Below are 20,297 nucleotides of genomic sequence, written 5' to 3'. Positions count from 1 at the left end.
GCATTTGTAACTCTGTGCAATCAATATGATGTAATCTCAGCAGAAAAAAGGATCGGTTTTTTCGTCGGACAAAATTTCCAGGCGTGATTGCATTCCTTTAAAATCCTTTCCTCGGGCCGTCATTAGTCGATTATCGATTCGAGAGCATAGACTCGCCCGTTACAAAAGCTCACGGCGAGGAGCGCACGATTTCATCGAGTTCCCGCAATCGCCGTAACAAATCTGCGAGAAGAAAAGCAAGCAACTCGTCCTTCGGCACGGACCGAGCACAAAGGAAGTAGATTCTACCGGGACGACACCCGACTACTTCATCCCCAATTTACTCGGTAAGTCCGCCGTCGGCGACCCGAGACGAGCCGCGGAGGAAACGGAGTCGGAGCGAACGAGCCGTACATTCGTAGTAATCAACGACGAAGGAATGCCTCGACTTTTCGCGGCGGAGCGATTTATTCTAATAAAGCCGTCGACGAGATGATTCCTCGCGACGCTCGCCGGTCATCGATTCCACCCGCGCTAATTGCCTTATCACGAAAATAAATTTCCTCGACTTTCCGCCATCTCCCCCCCCTCTCTCTCTCTCTCTCTCTCTCTCTCATCCCCGACGCCTCGTACATCGTTTCGTAAACGATGTCGAGTCGGGAAAGAGGAAAGGGCGGATGAGGGAGACGCCAGGGTGGGATAATGAGATTAACGACAGTTCCTCCAGCATTCGGCGCGGCCCGCAATATAAATTTGACCGAGTTGCTCGCGACGGCTCGGAACGGAGGAGAGAAACCGAACTTTCGACCACTGCGCCCTCCGTAATAAACGGGTTTAATTATTTGAAGTTAAGTAATCGCGTTCTCTCTAGCCTGTCTTCTCTTTCTGCTCCTCCTCCCTCCCTCCCGCTCCTCTTTCTCTTCTGTGAGCGGTGCGAAAGAGGGGCTGATTAGACGGTAGCCGAAGTACCAGTAGGCCCCCCTCGCGTTCTTAAGCCTCCATCGCGAGCGCGATACGAAGGCGTATCGCGAGCTCAAACTTAACGCGCACCGCCTCTCGCCGCAAGTGCCGACGAAATTTTCGGACGGAAATTCGCAGTTAATATCACGCCGAGCCGCCCGCTGCACGGTTACCTGTAATTCTGTCACGTGTGGCCCGAAGATTATTCCAAGGCGAAAAGTTCACAAGCGAACGTGGCTTTAATGCGCACCGGTTACTGCGGCCGTCCGGTACGACACGTGTTCTTGGGTCAACGCTGATAAATCACTTAGAAATTATAAATGCAATGCGCCGTTGCTCAGTTGGGAACTTCGTTTGGCAACCGGATCATCTTACGGGTTTTGTCGAGACTCACTTTCACGGATCGTCAATTGAACTCTATTCTCCTCTCTAGCTTCTTTTTTCTTCTTTTCTTTTTTCTCGCTTTTCGACTTGATCTTTTCGTTGCAAAGAAGATGTCTGACAATGACATGTAAATCCCTCGTGTAGATTATGTCAAACTGAATAAAAAATTTTTCCATTCTACGAACAACTACGTAAAATTTTGGGTTCTTGATTGAAGAAGGTTGGCAAATGACACGGCAGATGAACTGCGATGGCGATTCTTGCGGATTTGTATACTTGTGGGTTGAGTCAAATTGAACGAAAAAATTTGTTACTATTTTACAGATAACTGCGGAGAGATTTTCAGTTGTTAACTGAAGGTTCAGTTATTAATTAATCATTGGTGCATTAATGCACGTAATCATCCAACTTTCTTATCTAAATGCTGTATCGTATAAATATTTGTTATAAGAAATGCAGCGTTGTGATTGACAAGTATCCTTATCAATCTTTAACGCTATCTTGAAAGGTTGTATATTTTTTTCAGTTTTTTATGTCTTCTATTTTTAGTTACAGTCTATAATGATTTAATTGGCTCAAATCTAATTTGATTTAACCTAACATAAATGTGGATTTATATTATTTTTCTTTCCTTGATTTTGATTGCGAATAAAAGAGCCTCAGTTTCTTCAATTTTTTAAAAATTATTTTCTCGCGTGCAGCATTTAAATTAGCCACGTAGCCTTGGTTCTGGTGTCGCAACCTAACGATTAATACACGAACATCGGCCCGCGCACATAGCGAGCAGCTTTTCGATCGAAACACGCCGCAATACAAGAAAGTTATAAAAGCATTCCACGATGTTCTTTGTAAACATCATTTCGTGCAACGTTCAATCCGTATGGCAGCAGCCGCATCGACGGTTACTCGTGATCGCCACTCTCCCGCCATTTTATTAGGTAAATCGGAAAGAATTTATTTTGACAACTCCAAATGTCGAAAACCTATTTGCGATCCCGGCCAACATCGACGCCAAAGCAGAATATCCACGGAAAGAGGACAATGCTCTGTATTTGGTGAGATCAGAAGGGTGTGCTATACCATGAGCTGTTGAAAAGTGGTCAAACAGTCACAGAGAATCTCTACAGAGAACAAATGATCCGTTTGAGCCGATCATTGAACGAAAAACGACTAGAATATGAAACGAGACAGCATAAAGTGATTTTGCTTCATGGCAACACTCGGCTCCACGTCACAAAATCTGTCAAGGAAACATTAGAAGCACTTCGTTGGAAAGTGTTACCCCATGCGACTTATTCACCAGTCTGTGCCCCTTCCGACTACCACTTGTTTCGGTCGATATATACTTGCACACATACTTGCTAACGAATGCTTCATTTCTTATGAAGACGTCGAAAAATAGGTCTCTGACTGGATAGCCTCTAAAGATGAGTTATTTTTTCGCCATAGAATTCGCTTGTTGACCGAAAGATGGAAAAAAGTCGTCGCTAACGATGGACAATATTTTAATTGATGTACTTTTTCATTTTGTTTCTTAAATAAAGCCATACGTTTTGCAAAAAAACGGACGAAACTTTCCAATTGATTTAATAATCCACGATTTTACGAATTATCTAATTCCCGAACGACAGACCGTTCTAAACGCATCTCTCCTCAACTCGGAGGCGAGTTAACCGGCTAGACGAGCGATAGACAACTACGAGTAAAGTTTTCGAGAAATCGCTATTAACTTCTCGGAAACTTCGCCGAGATTCCGATCCATCGTTGCAGGAGCGCAGTGCGAAGCCAGTAGAGGAGAGTAAGTCGGTGAGGAACGAGGTGAATCGCGGACGTTCGAAAACCGATAATCAAAGTTACGCAGCGATTCACGCTGAGCTTAATTAACGAGGAGTCACATCGCGAGTTCTACTTATCGTCGAGGATTTATCTCGTCGGCCTGTCGATCGGCGGAAGCTACCAGCTGATCTCGCCCCGCAGGGTCTCACGGTGTATAAAATATCGCACGTGCACGCGAGCGGACCTCTCTTTCTTCTTTTTTCTACAGAAAAATTTACCAAAGCATCTCATCGCATCTATTACGTTCGGAGAAAATAATAGAAATCGTGGGCGCCGAACGAAAGAATCGTACCAAGAGGGAGAATGACTCCGAAGCACTATTGAGCGAGAATAAATCTGCGCGCTGAAAAAAAAACCGGATAGAATGCACTAAGTTTCAGAGTTACGTACGTTACGTTTGTTTGCGCAAACTGTGTTCGATCTGAAAGTCTCGAATCGAAAAGTCTAGTCGAATAGACAATCTGACGTAGGGATATTTATGCTGTAAAATTTGGGCCAGTTAATTTCTCATTGATACGTTGGCGAAATTGAAACATAATTGCAAGTACGATCTGTCTAATAAGAATTGTCTAAGAAGGTTGGATTACTTGTATAACGAAAATAATGAATTACTTTGCCTGAAAGTACGCGCTCAGATGCAATACGATGCACAATACTAAAAGCAAATATTAAAATATTATCGTTTATCTTGAATTAATTATAATCATATATATATATATATATCAGATTTCTCAGTTGACGCTACTGTTTTAACCCATTAGCGCCGAAAAGTCCAAAATTTTTTGTTCATTTTCAAGCTTTGTGCTTACTAACAAAGAGAGTGTCACAACTGTCCCTCACCGATTTGGATGTGCTTCGGACATGTTGTAGAGCATCAAAAACTCAGGGATACATATTTTTTTTATATCGGCTTCGGAGCATGTTTAGGGAGGTGAAATCACTCCTTGAAAAAAATAGCCGTTATCATTTTTATCAAATATTTTCTAAATTATGAGTCATATGAAAAACAGTTTCAGACAAAAGCTTTGCAATATTTTATGCTCTTTGCAACCATGTGTTCAGTTTTCAAAAATTTCAAATGTTGAACTACTCCCCCCCCCCCTCTCGTTACTCTGGCAAAATTTTTAAGTTTTTGTAAGGACAAAAATTGTAGAGCATTAAATACCAAATCCATCCATATATAATATTAGAAAATGGTATTTAATATTTTAGACAAAACGCAATGAGAAAACTTTATGGTATATGTGCCGCTCTGCCCGAGTAGATAGATATTGTAGGTAGATACGCTGTGATATTTCTCTACAATTGCACTATGCTTCACGACTGCTTGTGCATATTTTCTTGTGCTACAATTAATCGTAATGATATGATATACAATATTATACGAAATAAAAATGCTTGATGAAAACGTGAACAATAGAATAATTTGCATATATAACAATAGCAAATGTGTGTGCAGCATCGCTATTTGTACAAAAGCTCCAAATGTATATTTTCTTCATTTAATGTGTAAAATTTATGTTCACTACAATCTGAAAGGTATATCGATTAAGGATAATTAAAATGATTAAAAAAGTATTTCATGCAATGCATGTGAAATAATGAAACACATTATCATCAGCCTAATTAGAAAACTAACTAATTCCTAACTTCAATTTTTGACAAGTTTAAGATACTCATTTTGTTCGATTTATCTTGTCGACTTTGATCGAATAAAATGAGTCTCAATTTTGTCAAAAATTGGAATTAAGAGGTTTTCTAATTAGGCCGACGTTATGTTACCTCTGCAAGCGTGTAGTGTGACAATACAATATATTTTATTAATTGCTGAATGAAACATAACGAAGAGCTTAACAAAAATTATGGAATAATAATTTATAGGATAGAGAGGAACAATACAATAAATTATAGAAGAATAACACGTTATTATATATATTTCACAATAGTAATAAACAAATCAATACAGTATTTGCATATAAACGAAAAATAAATTTTACATTTATGGCACATATTCGTTGCAAAGGTAATGATCATGGAAAAAATGTGTGATACAAAGTGATTTCTTGCACCAAGAGCAAATAATTATGGCAGTTTCGCCACAAATATCACATTTTATTTTAGAATCATTTTGGAAACAAAACTCAACCGGTGTTTCGAATTCGCCTGGCCTACTCTGTAAATATCCACGTTTAAACCATGCATATTTAAATAAATTGTGAAATCTGGGTGACGAGAATTGATGGTACGTTAATGACTGCAGTTTTAAAATATTGTTTCTAACATGAAGATCAATTACAAGGTCTAATAGCATTACAATATCAGAAAATGTTTAAAAAAATTTTTCCATAATCGAAAGCCATATACATCTAATGGTTGTATTTTTCCCGTTGTACCGGCCGGAATGGTTAAGAAAACAATATCTGATGCAAAATCCGATCTAGTTTCTAAATTATGAGAATCATAATTTCCTGAATTACATTGGGACAATGTCCACTCTATGAATTTAATAATAATATGAATTGTGGCCCGACATTCAAAAAAAATATTTCTCTCAACCAGGTTTTCATATAATCTGATGTCATTTTACCTGATTTGAAAGCCATTACAAAAATATTAGGAGCATTGAATAAATTTTCCTGTACTCGTGGACCGAACGTTCCTGTTGGTTCTTTTAATACAATCAACAGAGGCAACAATAATCTACTATCAGCGGAAATAGTTGGCTGTATGGTGTAACTATGCGTGGTTGCTGATACAGATTTCATTTGTATCATAGAAATCAAGTGTTTTCTTCTCTTCTATTAGAATGTCCATTTTATTTTCCATATCTGTGAGCATATTTACAATCTTCTCATTCACTTCCATTTCTTCCGAAGTTACCGGAGTTTGTAGAAGGTTACGAGCAGTGAATGTTGAGTATAGCAATAGTATAACATTCCATGGGTTAAATGGAATCATTCTACAAAATATTAAAATTTAACTATTGTTTAATGCTGCTCCGGTCTTCCGTATATTATAATATTAATAACTCCACAAAATATATAATAATTATATAATATAAGTATGAAGAGTGATAAGCATAAGACAATAATACAATATAATAAATACATAATTTCACAAAATTATAGTGTATAACACATTTCTTTACACTATGAACTCATGAAATGAACTGCCCGTTTTCAAATATTACAGACATTTTTATAGTCTGCATAGTGCGCATGACGATCACATGAGTCTGTTTCATGCGAAACGAAAACAAAATTTATTTATAGAAGTAAAATATAAATAAATTGTTTTTGATGCACTGCGATACAGTTGACTTTGCTTTGTATACATGGCATTATAAATGCTCAGAAATAAATGTACAACTTATAATTATATATAATTATATATAAAATATGTTCGCATATTATTATACATAAAGATATAAAATTATATATAAATTGTCATATATAATTACACATATTTATATATAAGATGATATAATTTATATACGAGATATATGCGCATTAGGTCAACCCCCTCAAAAGTTCATGACCTTAATATATGTTGTTAAGGATATGTTCCTGAATGTTATGCAAAATGTTGCAGCCATCTCTCATTGTTTATTAAAAAGTTTTTAACAAAAAAGTTTGATATATATGTAAGTTGCAAGTGCGTTGAGCACAGCACGCTACGCGCGCCCCATCCCCACTCCCCACCATACCCTCATCTCATCGGCCTCTCTTCACCTTCTTCCCATTGTTTGTTTTCAATCACATTCGGGTAAATGTCGGGGAGAGGGGATGAGGCGCGCGTAGCGCACGGTGCTAAACGCATTTGCAACTTACGCATATACCAAACCTTTTTTGTTAACAACTTTTTAATAAACAGTGACCGCCGGCTAAAACCTTGCAGCATTACTCAGAATGATGATCCACATAACATACAATTAAAATTTTTGAAATCGGGAGGTGGTCCCCATAGGTAAATATTTTCCCTTAAATATATACATAGTATCGGAAAATTGTCTATTTTTGAAATTTCTTTTGTTAAGAACTTTTTAATAAACAATGAGCGACGGCTGCAACTTTTTGCATAATACTCAGGAACATGTCCTTAATAACATATATCAAGACCATGAACTTTTGAGGGAGTTGACCTAATGTGCATATTTACCAAAGTTGGAAATGGGAGTAGAGAAATGGGAGATTAGATGTAACGTAATCTAATCTAACCTTACTTCCATTTCCAACTTTTTCCCTTACAGATAAGGTGGTAAGATACAAGTTCCCACGGGGGGAGGGATGGGGGAGGGGCTGGGGGCGCGCGTAGTGCGCCGTGCAAAACGCACTTCCAACTTGCACGTTTATGAAAATTTTTAGTAATAACTATTTAACGAACAGCGAGCGACGGCTAAAACCTTTTGCACGTTACTCAGGAAGGTGTCCTTGACGACATGTCAAAATCAAAGTCATAGGAGCGGAGCCCCCTATTCAGCATTTTTACCCTATAACCCTACCTTATAGTGTCCTAACTTTTGTTAATAAATTTGTAACTTTTGCTAATTTAATAATTTTGAAATTTCCAAAGGTCGATAAGTTAAAAAGAACATCCTGTACACACTATTCATTCTTCATCTTTAGTTCGTGTAATCAATTGTGCCTACGTACAGACCTCAATCTCGTGATGGACAAGCTAAAAGCATGTGGTGAACTTACATGGTTCGCTTATTGGTGTACTGACGATTTCTTCTTATTTTTTCTGACGGTCTGATGAAACGTTTTATATTATACAAGAGACGCTAGCGATAAATCATGAGTAACATGCGTGTTACCGGTGTCTATTTGAGCCTCGCGAGTCTACTACACGTGTCTGCTACACGATAATCGAAATATAAACATATCAAAAGCATTAACGACATGAAAAAAATATAAATCGTTCTAACGGCCGAGAGGCCCGGAACAGACGAGTTCGCTGTGAAAACTTGGTTCATTAATCACAACACGGTCGCCAGATTCTATCGAAAACAATAAGAAATAATATCATATCAAAATATCTTATATCTTAATATTAACTAATTTTTTAACTATAATAATATAAATTTTGCCTAAAAATTCGCGCGTTAATCGCATTTTATTTGGTGTAAAACAGATATGTATTTGTAGTCCGTTCTATATTCAAATACGATTAAATTTGTCAACAATTCATGAGATGTCAAGGAGAACTTATAAAATCCTCTTTAATTCTCTGAACCGTCACCAATTACGTTTCAGCTCTCGATTCTAACCTATTCCGCTCTGCGTGCATTACTTCAAAATTTTTATTACTAGAACTCTACAAGCGCGCGCCATTTAGCTAATTATACTCTCTCTCTCTCACACTCTCCTCCTGTCTTTCACACTCTCTCACTCACACTCTGACACTCTCCCCTCCTCACCATCATGCCATATATATATCTCTCTCCCTCCCTCCCCCTAATCTCTCTCCCTCTCTCTCTCTCTCTCTCTCTCTCTCTCTCTCTCTCTCTCTCTCTCTCTCTCTCTCTCTCTCTCACTCTCTTTCTTTCTCACACACTCTCTCTTACTCTCTCTTTCTCCCCCTCTCCCTCTCCCTCTTTCTCTCTCTCTCTCATTGATATAACTCCATTCAAACTCCTTTCATACAAACTATCATTCGCCCCGATGATAGCAGCACGAAGCCAGGCGCAACGCGGCATCATGGTGATGACCAATCAGCATCGCGGAAAAGAGGCCTCAACATTTCAATAGATTCGACCGACCGACAAGTTCGCAGCGTTACACTCCTCCTTTACTAAAGGGATATGATACATAAAATATCTGTTAACGTCAATTTAATAAAATAAATCAGCATGATTGAATTGTTTCACTTATTGAGAATATCGTCTATTTTCTTGGACAAGAAGAACTTCAACGCATGGTTTTATCCCAACGTCACGTTTGCAAAAAGAAAATAATAATGATTCGATATCTAGTACTGAGTGCAATATTTGTTACTGAAGCGACGAACACAAACAAATGCATAATGAAAAATATACGGAGATCTGCGGATATCTTAAAGAATACATAAAGTCGCATATGGGAAACAAAACTGGAATAGATCATGTGATATGGATAAATTCAAGACTCCAATTTCTGAGTTCAATCAAGAAACGGCTCCCACGTAAGCTAGAACTGTATGAAAAGCAAATAATCCTTTTCGCAAAATCATGTTTTAGTTGTCATCAGCATATTGATCTACAGTATCGCCGAATATGCTATTCTGAAAGCTACTGCGTTGTACACGCGCAAGAATTTAAAATTCATCATGAATTAAGATGCGATAAATTGCGGTTGTGTATAAACGTAGATATTATGTATTTCAATATTTGTCCATCGCCTAAGAAATTCTATAATTTTCCTGAGAAGTCTATAGAGAGAACTCTATAAAGGATATGGAAACATTTATTGACCGACACGTACAACCAGGTAGATCGTTGAAAAGAATAAAAAACTGGTATATTCAATCTCTTATTTTTACTCCGATTACGTTTCGGGACCACTGACGTTGTTTTATATGATGAGGGATGCGAATTTATTGCACTTTCTCTATATACTATCATTTAAATATATTATTCGTATAGCGATATCTACCTACCATGATATAGAATATTTGACAGCTTGGGAATTGCTTTCTCATCTTTTATACCCTGATATAAAAGTTTTAAAAATTGTCCTGATAGGGCAAGAATTAACAGAAAAGGTTAGCAGAATCCTACTTTGAACTTTGATCTAAATGTATTAATAAAAAGCTAAGGATTAATTATGAATTTTGCTCTAAATTATACTACGATTATATGAAGTGTCAAACGTATGAGGAACCAAATATGTTTGTAGGGTTCCAAATAAATCTTAGAAATAAGGAGACGCGGTCAAATCTCATGCTCTTATTCATAATTAAAAGTTGTCCATTACTTTTAACTACTAAGGGAGGATGGGGCAAATAGTGACAGATTTTTTTTTCTCCTCCTAGTTTCAAGTTATCAAGATCAACTGTTTTACTAAGAAGATACTTACTGTTTTATTAAGAAGATACTTACTACCTTCAATTATACGAAAAACTTAAGTAAAAATTCCATAAGTCAGATATAAGGGCGAAATTTTCATAAAAACCGCAACCTGCATTTTGTCATTATTTTCCCCATCCTGGGGTAAATAGTGACATCCTAAAGGGCAAATGGTGACAATCATGAAAAAAATAGTTTTTAACCTCAAGTATTATTACATGTACATATAAAGAATAAATGCTTTAAGTGTCAGGAAAAGAGTATTTAGATGAAATGATTACATATGTAAAATAAAATTTATTCTAGAAAGTATAAAACATAAATAAAATAATAATATTGAATCTCTTTGGCTGCTTTTTGTATAGTTAAACGTACTAATATAGACATAACGAAAGAAACGAACATAAAGTTGCATATTATAATAATAACAAAAAGGGCACGAACATAAAATTATTTATTATACTTATAAAGAGATAACGAAAAGAACAGACATAAAATCATTACGAAACAGAATACTGCCTTTCAAGAATAAATTTTTAATTTCAGTCAAGAGGACATAGCACACATTAACAGCCATAGACTAGTATTTGTTGCTAAAAATCACAATTATTCTTTAACTGTAACTACTTCCACACTTCTAAAAAATAAAAACTATAAATAAAATAAAAACATTAAATCTTTGGCTGTTTTTTGTACAATTAAACTTACTACTACAAACATGACATAAGAAACGAACATAAAATTGCTTATTATAACGAAAGGAATGAACATAAAATTACTTATTATACTTATGTAGAGATACCGAAGAGAACAAATATAAAATTATCGTAATATCATCCTCCTCCCATGTCGCGTTAACCTCCTCAAATTTAATTCTTCTTCTCTCACGATGAATCGATTTCAAAGTTTAGATCATTTGACGTCTCATCAAAATCTAAAACTCTCTGTACTCTCTTCCTTTTTGTATTTTCCTTTCTTTGTTTGAACTGTTTCTGGATTGTTCTTATTACTTTTTCGCTGTCTTTTCCTTTCTTTAGATTTCTGTTTTTTCTCTATCTGTTGTGTTTCATGTTCTTGTATTTCATTCTTCTTTAGACTATCTGTCACAATCATACACTTGCCCTTCCTTCTGGGTTTCCTCGTATTTTGTTTAGGCTATACTTTAGGAGAGCCTTTGAAATCTGATGGACTTATAAGTGAGTCATTAGTATTGGTTATGGCCGTAGCTATTACTGTCTCTGAAGTTTCTGGTGCTGAGGTGGTTACTGTCTCTCTCAGGTTTTCGGATCCATTTGGATTGTTAGCTCTCACATTTGGATCCAGCTGTACCGTTACTGTAGACATGATGTAATCTGTGTCTTGAAATACAGATCGGTTGAAAGGATATATGCCTGGCTTCTCAAAACTGGCAATAATGTTTACTGGAATAGCTGCCTTACTTAGAGCTTCTTGCATAAATCCTGCTACATGATAAATAGTTACAGGGACACCAGGGTTGTTCATCATCCAATTATATATAACATTATCATAATATGACTTAAAAGGACCAAAAATTCCGACGTCTAATGGCTGGAGTTTGTGTGTACAATGGGGAGGAAAAGTGGAAAGCGTTACTCCATTTTCCTGGACAAAATTTATAGCGTTAGCTGATAAATGAGTTTCAACATTGTCAATTAAAAGAATCGTAGGATTTTCTTTAGAAGAATTTGGACACTTTACAAAATGTTTCATAACATCAACGAAGGTCTCTTTTGTCATATAGCCTTTGCTATTGGCTAGTCCAAGTGTTCCAGGGAAAGCATTCAGTGCCATATTACTCTCATAATATTTGCGAGGGAAAATCATAACTGCAGGTATTACCACTCCATGAGCGCCAATAAAGTAGCAAGTTGTTACTGAAATACCTCTCTCCGCACTCTTCACTTGTGCGATCAAAGATGCTTCTCCAAATATTCTAAAAACGAGTTGCGCTCGCTCATATCTCGCTCTTTGTCTCTTTTGTTTCTTTTTCCGATTATAATATCACATTTTTCTCTGAAAAATGTTGACCGAAAAAGAAAGATCGAGGATTTGGTGACCGTATTAGATCATATCAAAAAGTAGCTGATCTATTCAATGTTACACATCCTTATCTCGATCCTATTTCTAAATCCATCGTTTGCAGAACACGTTGCAGAACAGTGGCTCGTTTTTTTACAAAACGGGAACAGTTAAGGACCGATCTCACAGCGGAAGGCCAAAATCCGCAACTAATGATGATAAGGAAAATTCATTTGTCCGTATCAAAAACAGTACAAGCCCATGATATCAATGAAGGCAGCGTTTCTAACATTTTAAAAAAGCATAAATATTATCCGTATAAATAAAATTGTTATCGCTCAAGAACTTATGGAAGATGATTTTGATAGAAGAATTCAGTTTTGTGAAGAACTGATGTAACGATGTGATGATAATGCTAACTTTTTGAATTTTGTTATTTTTTCTGATGAAGCCACATTTCAAATAAATGGTGCTGTTAATCGCCATAATTATAGATATTGAGGAGTGATGAAAATCTACATTAGATGAGTGATCTTCGCACACAATATCCACAAAAATTGAATGTTTGGACAGGGATCTGTAGTCGCGGTATTATTATAGGCCCATTTTTCATAGATGGTGATTTAAATGAAAAATATTAAAATTTATTGAAAAATATTAATTTTTACTGAAAAATATTAAAAATTTACTGAAAAATATTAAAATTTATTGCGAAATTATATCATTCCTGAAATTGAAAATTTATTTGACGCAAACATGCAAAACGTTTGGTTCCGGCAAAATAGAGCAGGACACATTTTGCGGTACGAGTTCGAGAATTTTTAAACCGTTCTTTTCCTAATCGATGGATAGGTAGGAGAGGTACCATTGAGTGGCCTACTAGATCACCTGATCTATCTCCTCTTGATTTCTTTTTTTGGGGACACATCAAAAATATAAGGTTTATGCAACGAAACCATATAATTTGAAAGACCTGAAAAATGGAATAATGCAAGAAGCACCTCTGATCACTTTAGAACAAATAAGCCATGTGATCAATAGTTTCTATGAACGTTTAGCTCATTGCCAAACAGTAGGAGAAAGACATTTTGAACATTTGATTGATTGAAAAAGTAAAAAACAGCTTGAAAAATAGCTTGAAAAATGTTACCTACACATACACACACACATACACACACACACACACACACACTACGGAGAGGGTTTGGAGTCTTAAAATACTGCGGGTCCTGATCTCTATAGTGACACACACATACTATACACACTCGCGAGGCGTAAATCCGCCCGTGCAACCTCCGCGCGGTATATTTTGGGTAATGCTAATGCCGGCGGTACTGTAACTTTCAAGTGTCATAACTCAGAAAGAACTTAATAAGAAACGACTTCATTATTGTTTTGTTCATTAGTATTTTGGAAAGCTCTCGAGATAAGCTACAAGAATTTCCAATAAAAAATAGGGAGTTCTATTCTATTCAAAAAACAAAGTTGACCTTCATATGATCTTAGTAACGCCACCTACGGTCAAACTGATATGACTACTAAATAGATCTTTTTAAGCCCTACAACTTTTGTATCAAACATTTTTTCGTATTTTTCATATTTTTCGAAATATTTTAGCGTTCCCGGACTTTTTGAGGATCCTGTATGTTTTTCATTACGTGTATATTGACAAGTACAACTTATATGTATGATCAATATTTCCACTTTCTGAAAGTATTAACTATATATATTTTTCGCTAATATTTTTGATACCTCGAAAAATTTTATAACTTTCCTTTCTATTATCGCGTTTCTTCCCTTTGTATGTCGCAAGTTAAACATATAGGATTGTACCGTCATAAGAAGTCACAGTTTCACGCATTAATAATTCGTAAACGATATCTGAATTTTGTTCTGTTGTTACAATAAATTAAACACAAAATATGGACAAGAAAAAAACTTGAATATAAAAAACTCGATGTGTTCTATCTTCCAAATATCTAAATTGAAGCTGAAAGTCCTGTCCATCGTACTATTGCCTCGTCGTCTTCTCCCTGTTAGAGTTACTACGGCTGATTTTTAATCTGTCCTTCTTGTTCTCTTGTCCAAAATGTTAGCAGCATCATAAACAAATATCCTGTACATACTACTCATTCTTCATCTTTAGTTCGTGTAATCAATCGTGCCTACGTACACACCTCAATCTCGTGATGGACAAGCTAAAAGCATGTGGTGAACTTACATGGTTCGTTTATTGGTGTTCTGACGATTTCTTTTTATTTTTTCTGACGGTCTGATGAAATGTTTTATATTATGTAAGAGATGCTAGCGATAAATCACGAGCAGCGTGCGTGTTACCTGTGATCTCCCTATTTGATCCTCGTGGATCTACTTCGCACGTGTCTGCTACATGATAATCGAAACATAAACATCTCAAGAGCACTAACGACATACATAAAAAAAATATAAATCGTTCTAACAGGCGAGAGGCCCGGAACAGACGAGTTCGCTGTGAAAACTCCGTTAGTTAATTACAACACAGTCGCCGGATTAATTCTATCGGAAACAAAGAAATAATATCGTTTCAAAATCTTATATTTTAATATTGACTAATTTTATAACTGTAATAACAAAAATTTCGCCTAGAAATTTGCGCGATGTGCATCTATTTGTGTCATTCTATTTGCTATAAAACAGATATGTATTTGTAGTTCGTCCTTCATATTCAAATATGGTTAAATTTGTCAACAATTCCTGAAATGTCAAGAAGAACTTATAAAAACCTTTTCAATCCTCTGAAGAATCACCAGTTACGTTTGAACTTTCGATTCTAATCTGTTCCGCTCTACGTGCATCACTTCAAAATTTATAATATACATTTATATTATACATAAAGTATCTGCTAACGTCAGTTTAATAAAATAAACCAGTATGAGTGAATTATTTCGTTCAAGGAGAATATCGTCTATTTCCTTTGACAAGAAGAATTACAACAAGTGGTTTTATTCCAATGTTTGTCACGTTTGCAAAAAGGAAAATAATAATGATTTGATATCTTGCGCTGAATGCGATATGATTTCTTACTGCAGTGATGAACACAAACAGTTGCACAATGAAAAACATAGAGAGATCTGCGGGTATCTTAAAGAATACATAAAGTCGCATATGGGAAACGAAACTGGAGTAGATCACGTGACCTGGATAAATTCAAGACTCCAATTTCTGAATTCAATCAAGAAACGGCTCTCACGTAAACTAGAACCATATGAAGAGCAAATGATCCTTTTCGCAAAATCATGTTTTAGTTGTCATCAACAGATTCATCTGGAAAATTGCCGAAGATGCTATTCCATAAACTATTGTGTTGTACACGCGCAAGAATTTAAAATACAACATGAATCAAGATGCAATGAGTTGCTGTTCGGTATGAACCTAGATATTTTATATCTCAATACTTGTCCACTGAAAAACAGATTCTTAAACTTTTGGCAAAGTAACCCTATAGAGGACATGGAAACATTTATTAACCAATACGTGCGAGCAAATGCTACATTGACAAAAGAAATAAAAAGTTGGGAAGTTAAATGTTATCTATACTCCGATTACGTTTCAGGACCACTGACGTTGTTTTATGCGATGAGGGATGCGAATTTATTGCACTTTCTAAATATATCACCACCAAAATGTATCATTCATATAGTGGTGTCCACCTACCATGACATAGAATATTTGGCAGCTTGGGAACTGCTTTCTCATCTGTTATGTCCTGCTATAAAAATACTAAAAATTGTACTGATAGGACAAGAATTAACACAGAAAGTTGGCAGTATCCTACTTTGCTGTAACTGTATTAATAAGGAGCTAAAGGTTAAATACGAATTTTGTCCTAAATTATATTGCGATTATATGAAATGTCAAACGTATGAACAGCCAAGTGTGGTTGTAGGGTTTCAAGTAGATTTTAGAGATAAAAAGATGCTGTCAAATTTCTTGCCCCTATTCCAGATCAAGAGTTATCCGTTGCTTTTAACTACCGCTTCAAAAAATAAAGCAATAATGAACATTAATGAAATAAATGCCGCACTAGGTACTAATGTGAAACCTACGTATGAGGAAGAAAATAAATTTCGTTCCTATAAACCACTGAGAGATCTTGAGGATGGACTTGGTTGCTTTTGTAATATGTATGTATCTATTTATCTGAACTTAGAAGATGTACCTGCATCATCTAAGGCGATTTGATATTCTGATATTAGATTGTAAAATATGTCCTTTCATTTTCAAAAAATTGTATTGGAAAATATGCTAATTGTATTATTTTTATAGATTTATGTATGTTTTGAAGTAGCTATTCTGTATTAATATAATTCATTTTTTAGATCTGATTATTTTTTATTATTTCCGTAAGATCCATTTTTATGATATATGTAAATGAAATTATTTATGGATATTATCATATTATATTTTTATAGTATACATAGGTAAATTTATATATGCATATATTTTCACATATACAAAGCACATATTTAATTTCAATTACATTGCTGTTACGTTGTTTATATTTTATGCAAAATATGTCGACAATAATAAAGAAGCATATCTAATGAGAGTATCTTAAAATAGTATGTATAATATCATTACGGAACAAACAGCTTAAAAATGCTGATATTTATATTGCAAAATTAGCAAGATGATACTTTCCTGTTTAATTTGACGCACTATACCTGCACACGTGTTTCGTGTCATCATAGTCATACCTCTCCGTGTATATTAATTTTTTTATTATTATTGTTTAATGAATTAGATACAATTTAATGGATTAGAATTAAAAACAAAACTTAAAGTAAACCTTTATATACGATTTGGCAAAAATATAGCATTACTTTCGTTGCGTATGTCAGAGATTAATCGTAACCTAAAATCATAAACTAAAATTATAGTTCAACGGCGTTGTATTTATGTTAATACTTTTAGATTTCTGTTTCTTTAAGATTTACAATTTAATGATAAGGACAAGCTTCACATAAGTTAAACTTCAGAAAAATAAATAAATAACAAAATTATTCCTTTAGATCATATTAGTGAAGCATACGAAGTAATTCTGCTTGGTAACTTATTGACAAACTGATACAATATCCAAAATGAAACATATGATATATATAATCACTTATTTCAAAATTTTCATATTAGGATTTCTGATACGAACCAGGTTTCAGAATACGATATCAAAAGAATTCTGTAAAAATTATGTGGGATAAAATTAACATAGAAATATGTAATTCACTAAATATCAAAGTGTACAAGTCAGAACAGATATTATTGTAATTTTTAAGATGTATGTATGCTATATATGTTTTCCATTATATGTATATTGACTAGTATGACTTATATATATGATAAAAATGTTTACTCTCTGAAAGTATTAACTATTTTTGCTAACATTTTTCGTAACTCGAAACCTTTCTTCTCTACCATCGTATTTCTTCTCTTTGTATGTCAGAAATGTATAGGATTGTACCGTCATAAGGAGTCACATATTCACGCATTAATAATTCGGAAACAATATGTAAAGTTTTATCGTTAATAAATTAAATGCAAAATATGAACAAAAAAAGTTCTCTACACAAAAAACTTTTGACTCGCATACGAAAAACACCAAACTAAAAGTCCTGTCCAATGCTATTATTTGTTGTCTTCCCTCTATTAACATTGCTGATTTTTTATCTATCCCTTCTATTGTTCTTTTGTTAAAAATGTTAGTAGTATTGTAAAAAAACATGCACATACTATTCGTTCTTTACCTTTAGTTCATATAATAATTCCAATGTACCTACGTACACTCCCCAACCTCGTGATCGACATGCTGAAAGCACGTGGTGAACTTACATGGTTCGCTTATCGGTGTTCTGACGATTCCTTTTTATTTCTTGATAGTCTAATGAAATGTTTTATATCATGCAAAAGATGCTAGCGATAAATCATGAGCAGCGTGCATGTTACCTGTGTCTATTTAAGCCTCGCGGGTCTACTTCGCACGTGTCTGCTGCATGATAATCAAAGCATAAAAGATATAAAAAAATATATAAATCGTTCTAATGGGCGCGAGGCCTGGTACAGACGAAGGTGCTGTGAAAACTTGATTGATTAATCACAACACGATCGCCGGATTAATTCTATCGAAAACAAAGGAATAATATCGTATCAAAATATCTTATATTCTAATATTAACTAATTTTATAACTGTAATAACATAAATTTTTCCTAGAAATTTGCACAATGTGCGTCTATTCGCGTCATTCTATTTAGTACAAAACAGATGTGTATTCGTAGTTCATCCTATATTCAAATACGATTAAATTTGTCAACAATTCATGAGATGTCAAGGAGAATTTATAAAAACCTTTTCAATTCTCTGAAGAGACATCAGTTACATTTGAATTCCCGATTCTAACCTGTTCTCTTCTTTACATGTATTACTTCAAAATTTATATTATACATAAAGTATCTGTTAACGTCAATTTAATCAAATAAATCAATATGAGTGAAATGCTTCACTTAATTAGAATACCGTCCAATAGTTTTTTGGACGAGGAGAACTGCAATGCGTGGTTTTATCCCAACGTTTGTCACGTTTGCAAAAGAGAAAATAATAATGATTTAATATCTTGCGCTGAATGCGATATGATTTCTTATTGCAGATATGAACACAAACAACTGCATAATGAGAAACATGTAGAGATCTGCGGATATCTTAAAGAATACATAAAGTCGTATATGGGGAGCAAAACTGGAATAGATCACGTGATCTGGATAAATTCAAGATACCAATTTTTGAGTTCAATCAAGGGATGGCTCCCACGTAAACTAGAATTATATGAAGAGTAAATGATCCTTTTCGCGAAATCATGTTTCAGTTGCCATCAGCAGATTGATCTGCAGTATTGCCGAAAATGCTATTCCGAAAATTACTGCGTTGTACACGCGCAAGAATTTAAAATTCAACATGAATCAAGATGCGATAAGTTGCAGTTATGTATAAACACTGATATTATGTATTTCAATATTCGTCCATTGACAAAGAAATTCACTAGATTTTCAGAGTGTAACTTTGTAGAGGATATGGAGGCATTTATTGACCGATACGTACAAATAAATACACTGATGAAGGGAATAAAAAATTGGGATAATCAATCTTATTTGTACTCCGATTACGTTTCGGGACCATTGACGTTGTTCTATGCGATAAGGGATGCGAATTTATTGCGTTTTCTATATATAGCATCACCTAAATGTATAATTCGTATAGTGGCAAGCACCTTACATGATGTAGACTATTTGCCAGCTTGGGAATTGCTTTTTCACCTTTTATACCCTGCTATAAAGTTACTAAAAATTGATACTAAAAAAAAAGTTACTAAAAACTGATAAGGCAAGAACTACCAGCGATGTTTGACAGTATCAAACTTTGCCATATTTGTACTCGGAGGAAGCGAAAGATTAATTACGAATTTTGCCCTAAATTATATTACGATTATATGAAATATCAAACGTATGAGCAGCCAAGTGTGATTGTAGGGTTTCAGGCAGATCTTAGACATGAAGAGTTGCAGTTCAATCTCATGAGCCTGTTCCAGAATAGTTCCCCATTTTTTTTAACTGCTACTTCAGGAACTACAGCAATATTGAACGTTCATGAGATAAATTTTATCTTGGATGTGAAACCTATATATGAGCAAGAAAATAAATTTCATTCCTATAAACCACTGAGAGATCTTGAGAATGGACATGTTTATTGTAATATGTACGTATCTATTTATCCGAACTTAGAGGATAAATCTAGACCTAAGGCGATTTAATATTCGGATATTAGATTGTAAAATATGTCCTTTCACTTTGCCAAAATTGCAGTGGAAAATATGCTAAACTTATTATTTTTATAAATTTATGTATATTTTGAAATAGCTATTCTATATTAATATAATTCATTTTTTAGATCTAATTATTTTTTGTTATTTCCGTAAGATCTATTTTTATGATATATATGAACGAAATTATTTATGGATATTACTATATT

The 20,297-nt window shown here is 34.8% G+C and overlaps 1 protein-coding gene across 1 annotated transcript; it reads left to right on the top strand.

Annotated features, from left to right (window-relative positions):
* Positions 1-15,130: 15,130 nt before the first annotated feature.
* Positions 15,131-16,480, top strand: LOC105188671 (uncharacterized). Its single transcript, XM_011150255.1, has 2 exons — positions 15,131-15,647; positions 15,837-16,480. The coding sequence occupies exons 1-2, from the start codon at positions 15,155-15,157 to the stop codon at positions 16,463-16,465; spliced, it is 1,122 nt and encodes a 373-aa protein (XP_011148557.1). The 5' UTR covers positions 15,131-15,154; the 3' UTR covers positions 16,466-16,480.
* Positions 16,481-20,297: the final 3,817 nt, after the last annotated feature.

This window comes from Harpegnathos saltator, unplaced genomic scaffold (assembly GCF_003227715.2).
Source record: "Harpegnathos saltator strain DR-91 unplaced genomic scaffold, Hsal_v8.6 scaffold846, whole genome shotgun sequence".
NCBI classification, from domain to species: Eukaryota; Metazoa; Arthropoda; class Insecta; order Hymenoptera; family Formicidae; genus Harpegnathos; species Harpegnathos saltator.
This window is presented reverse-complemented; position numbering and strand designations above follow the sequence as displayed.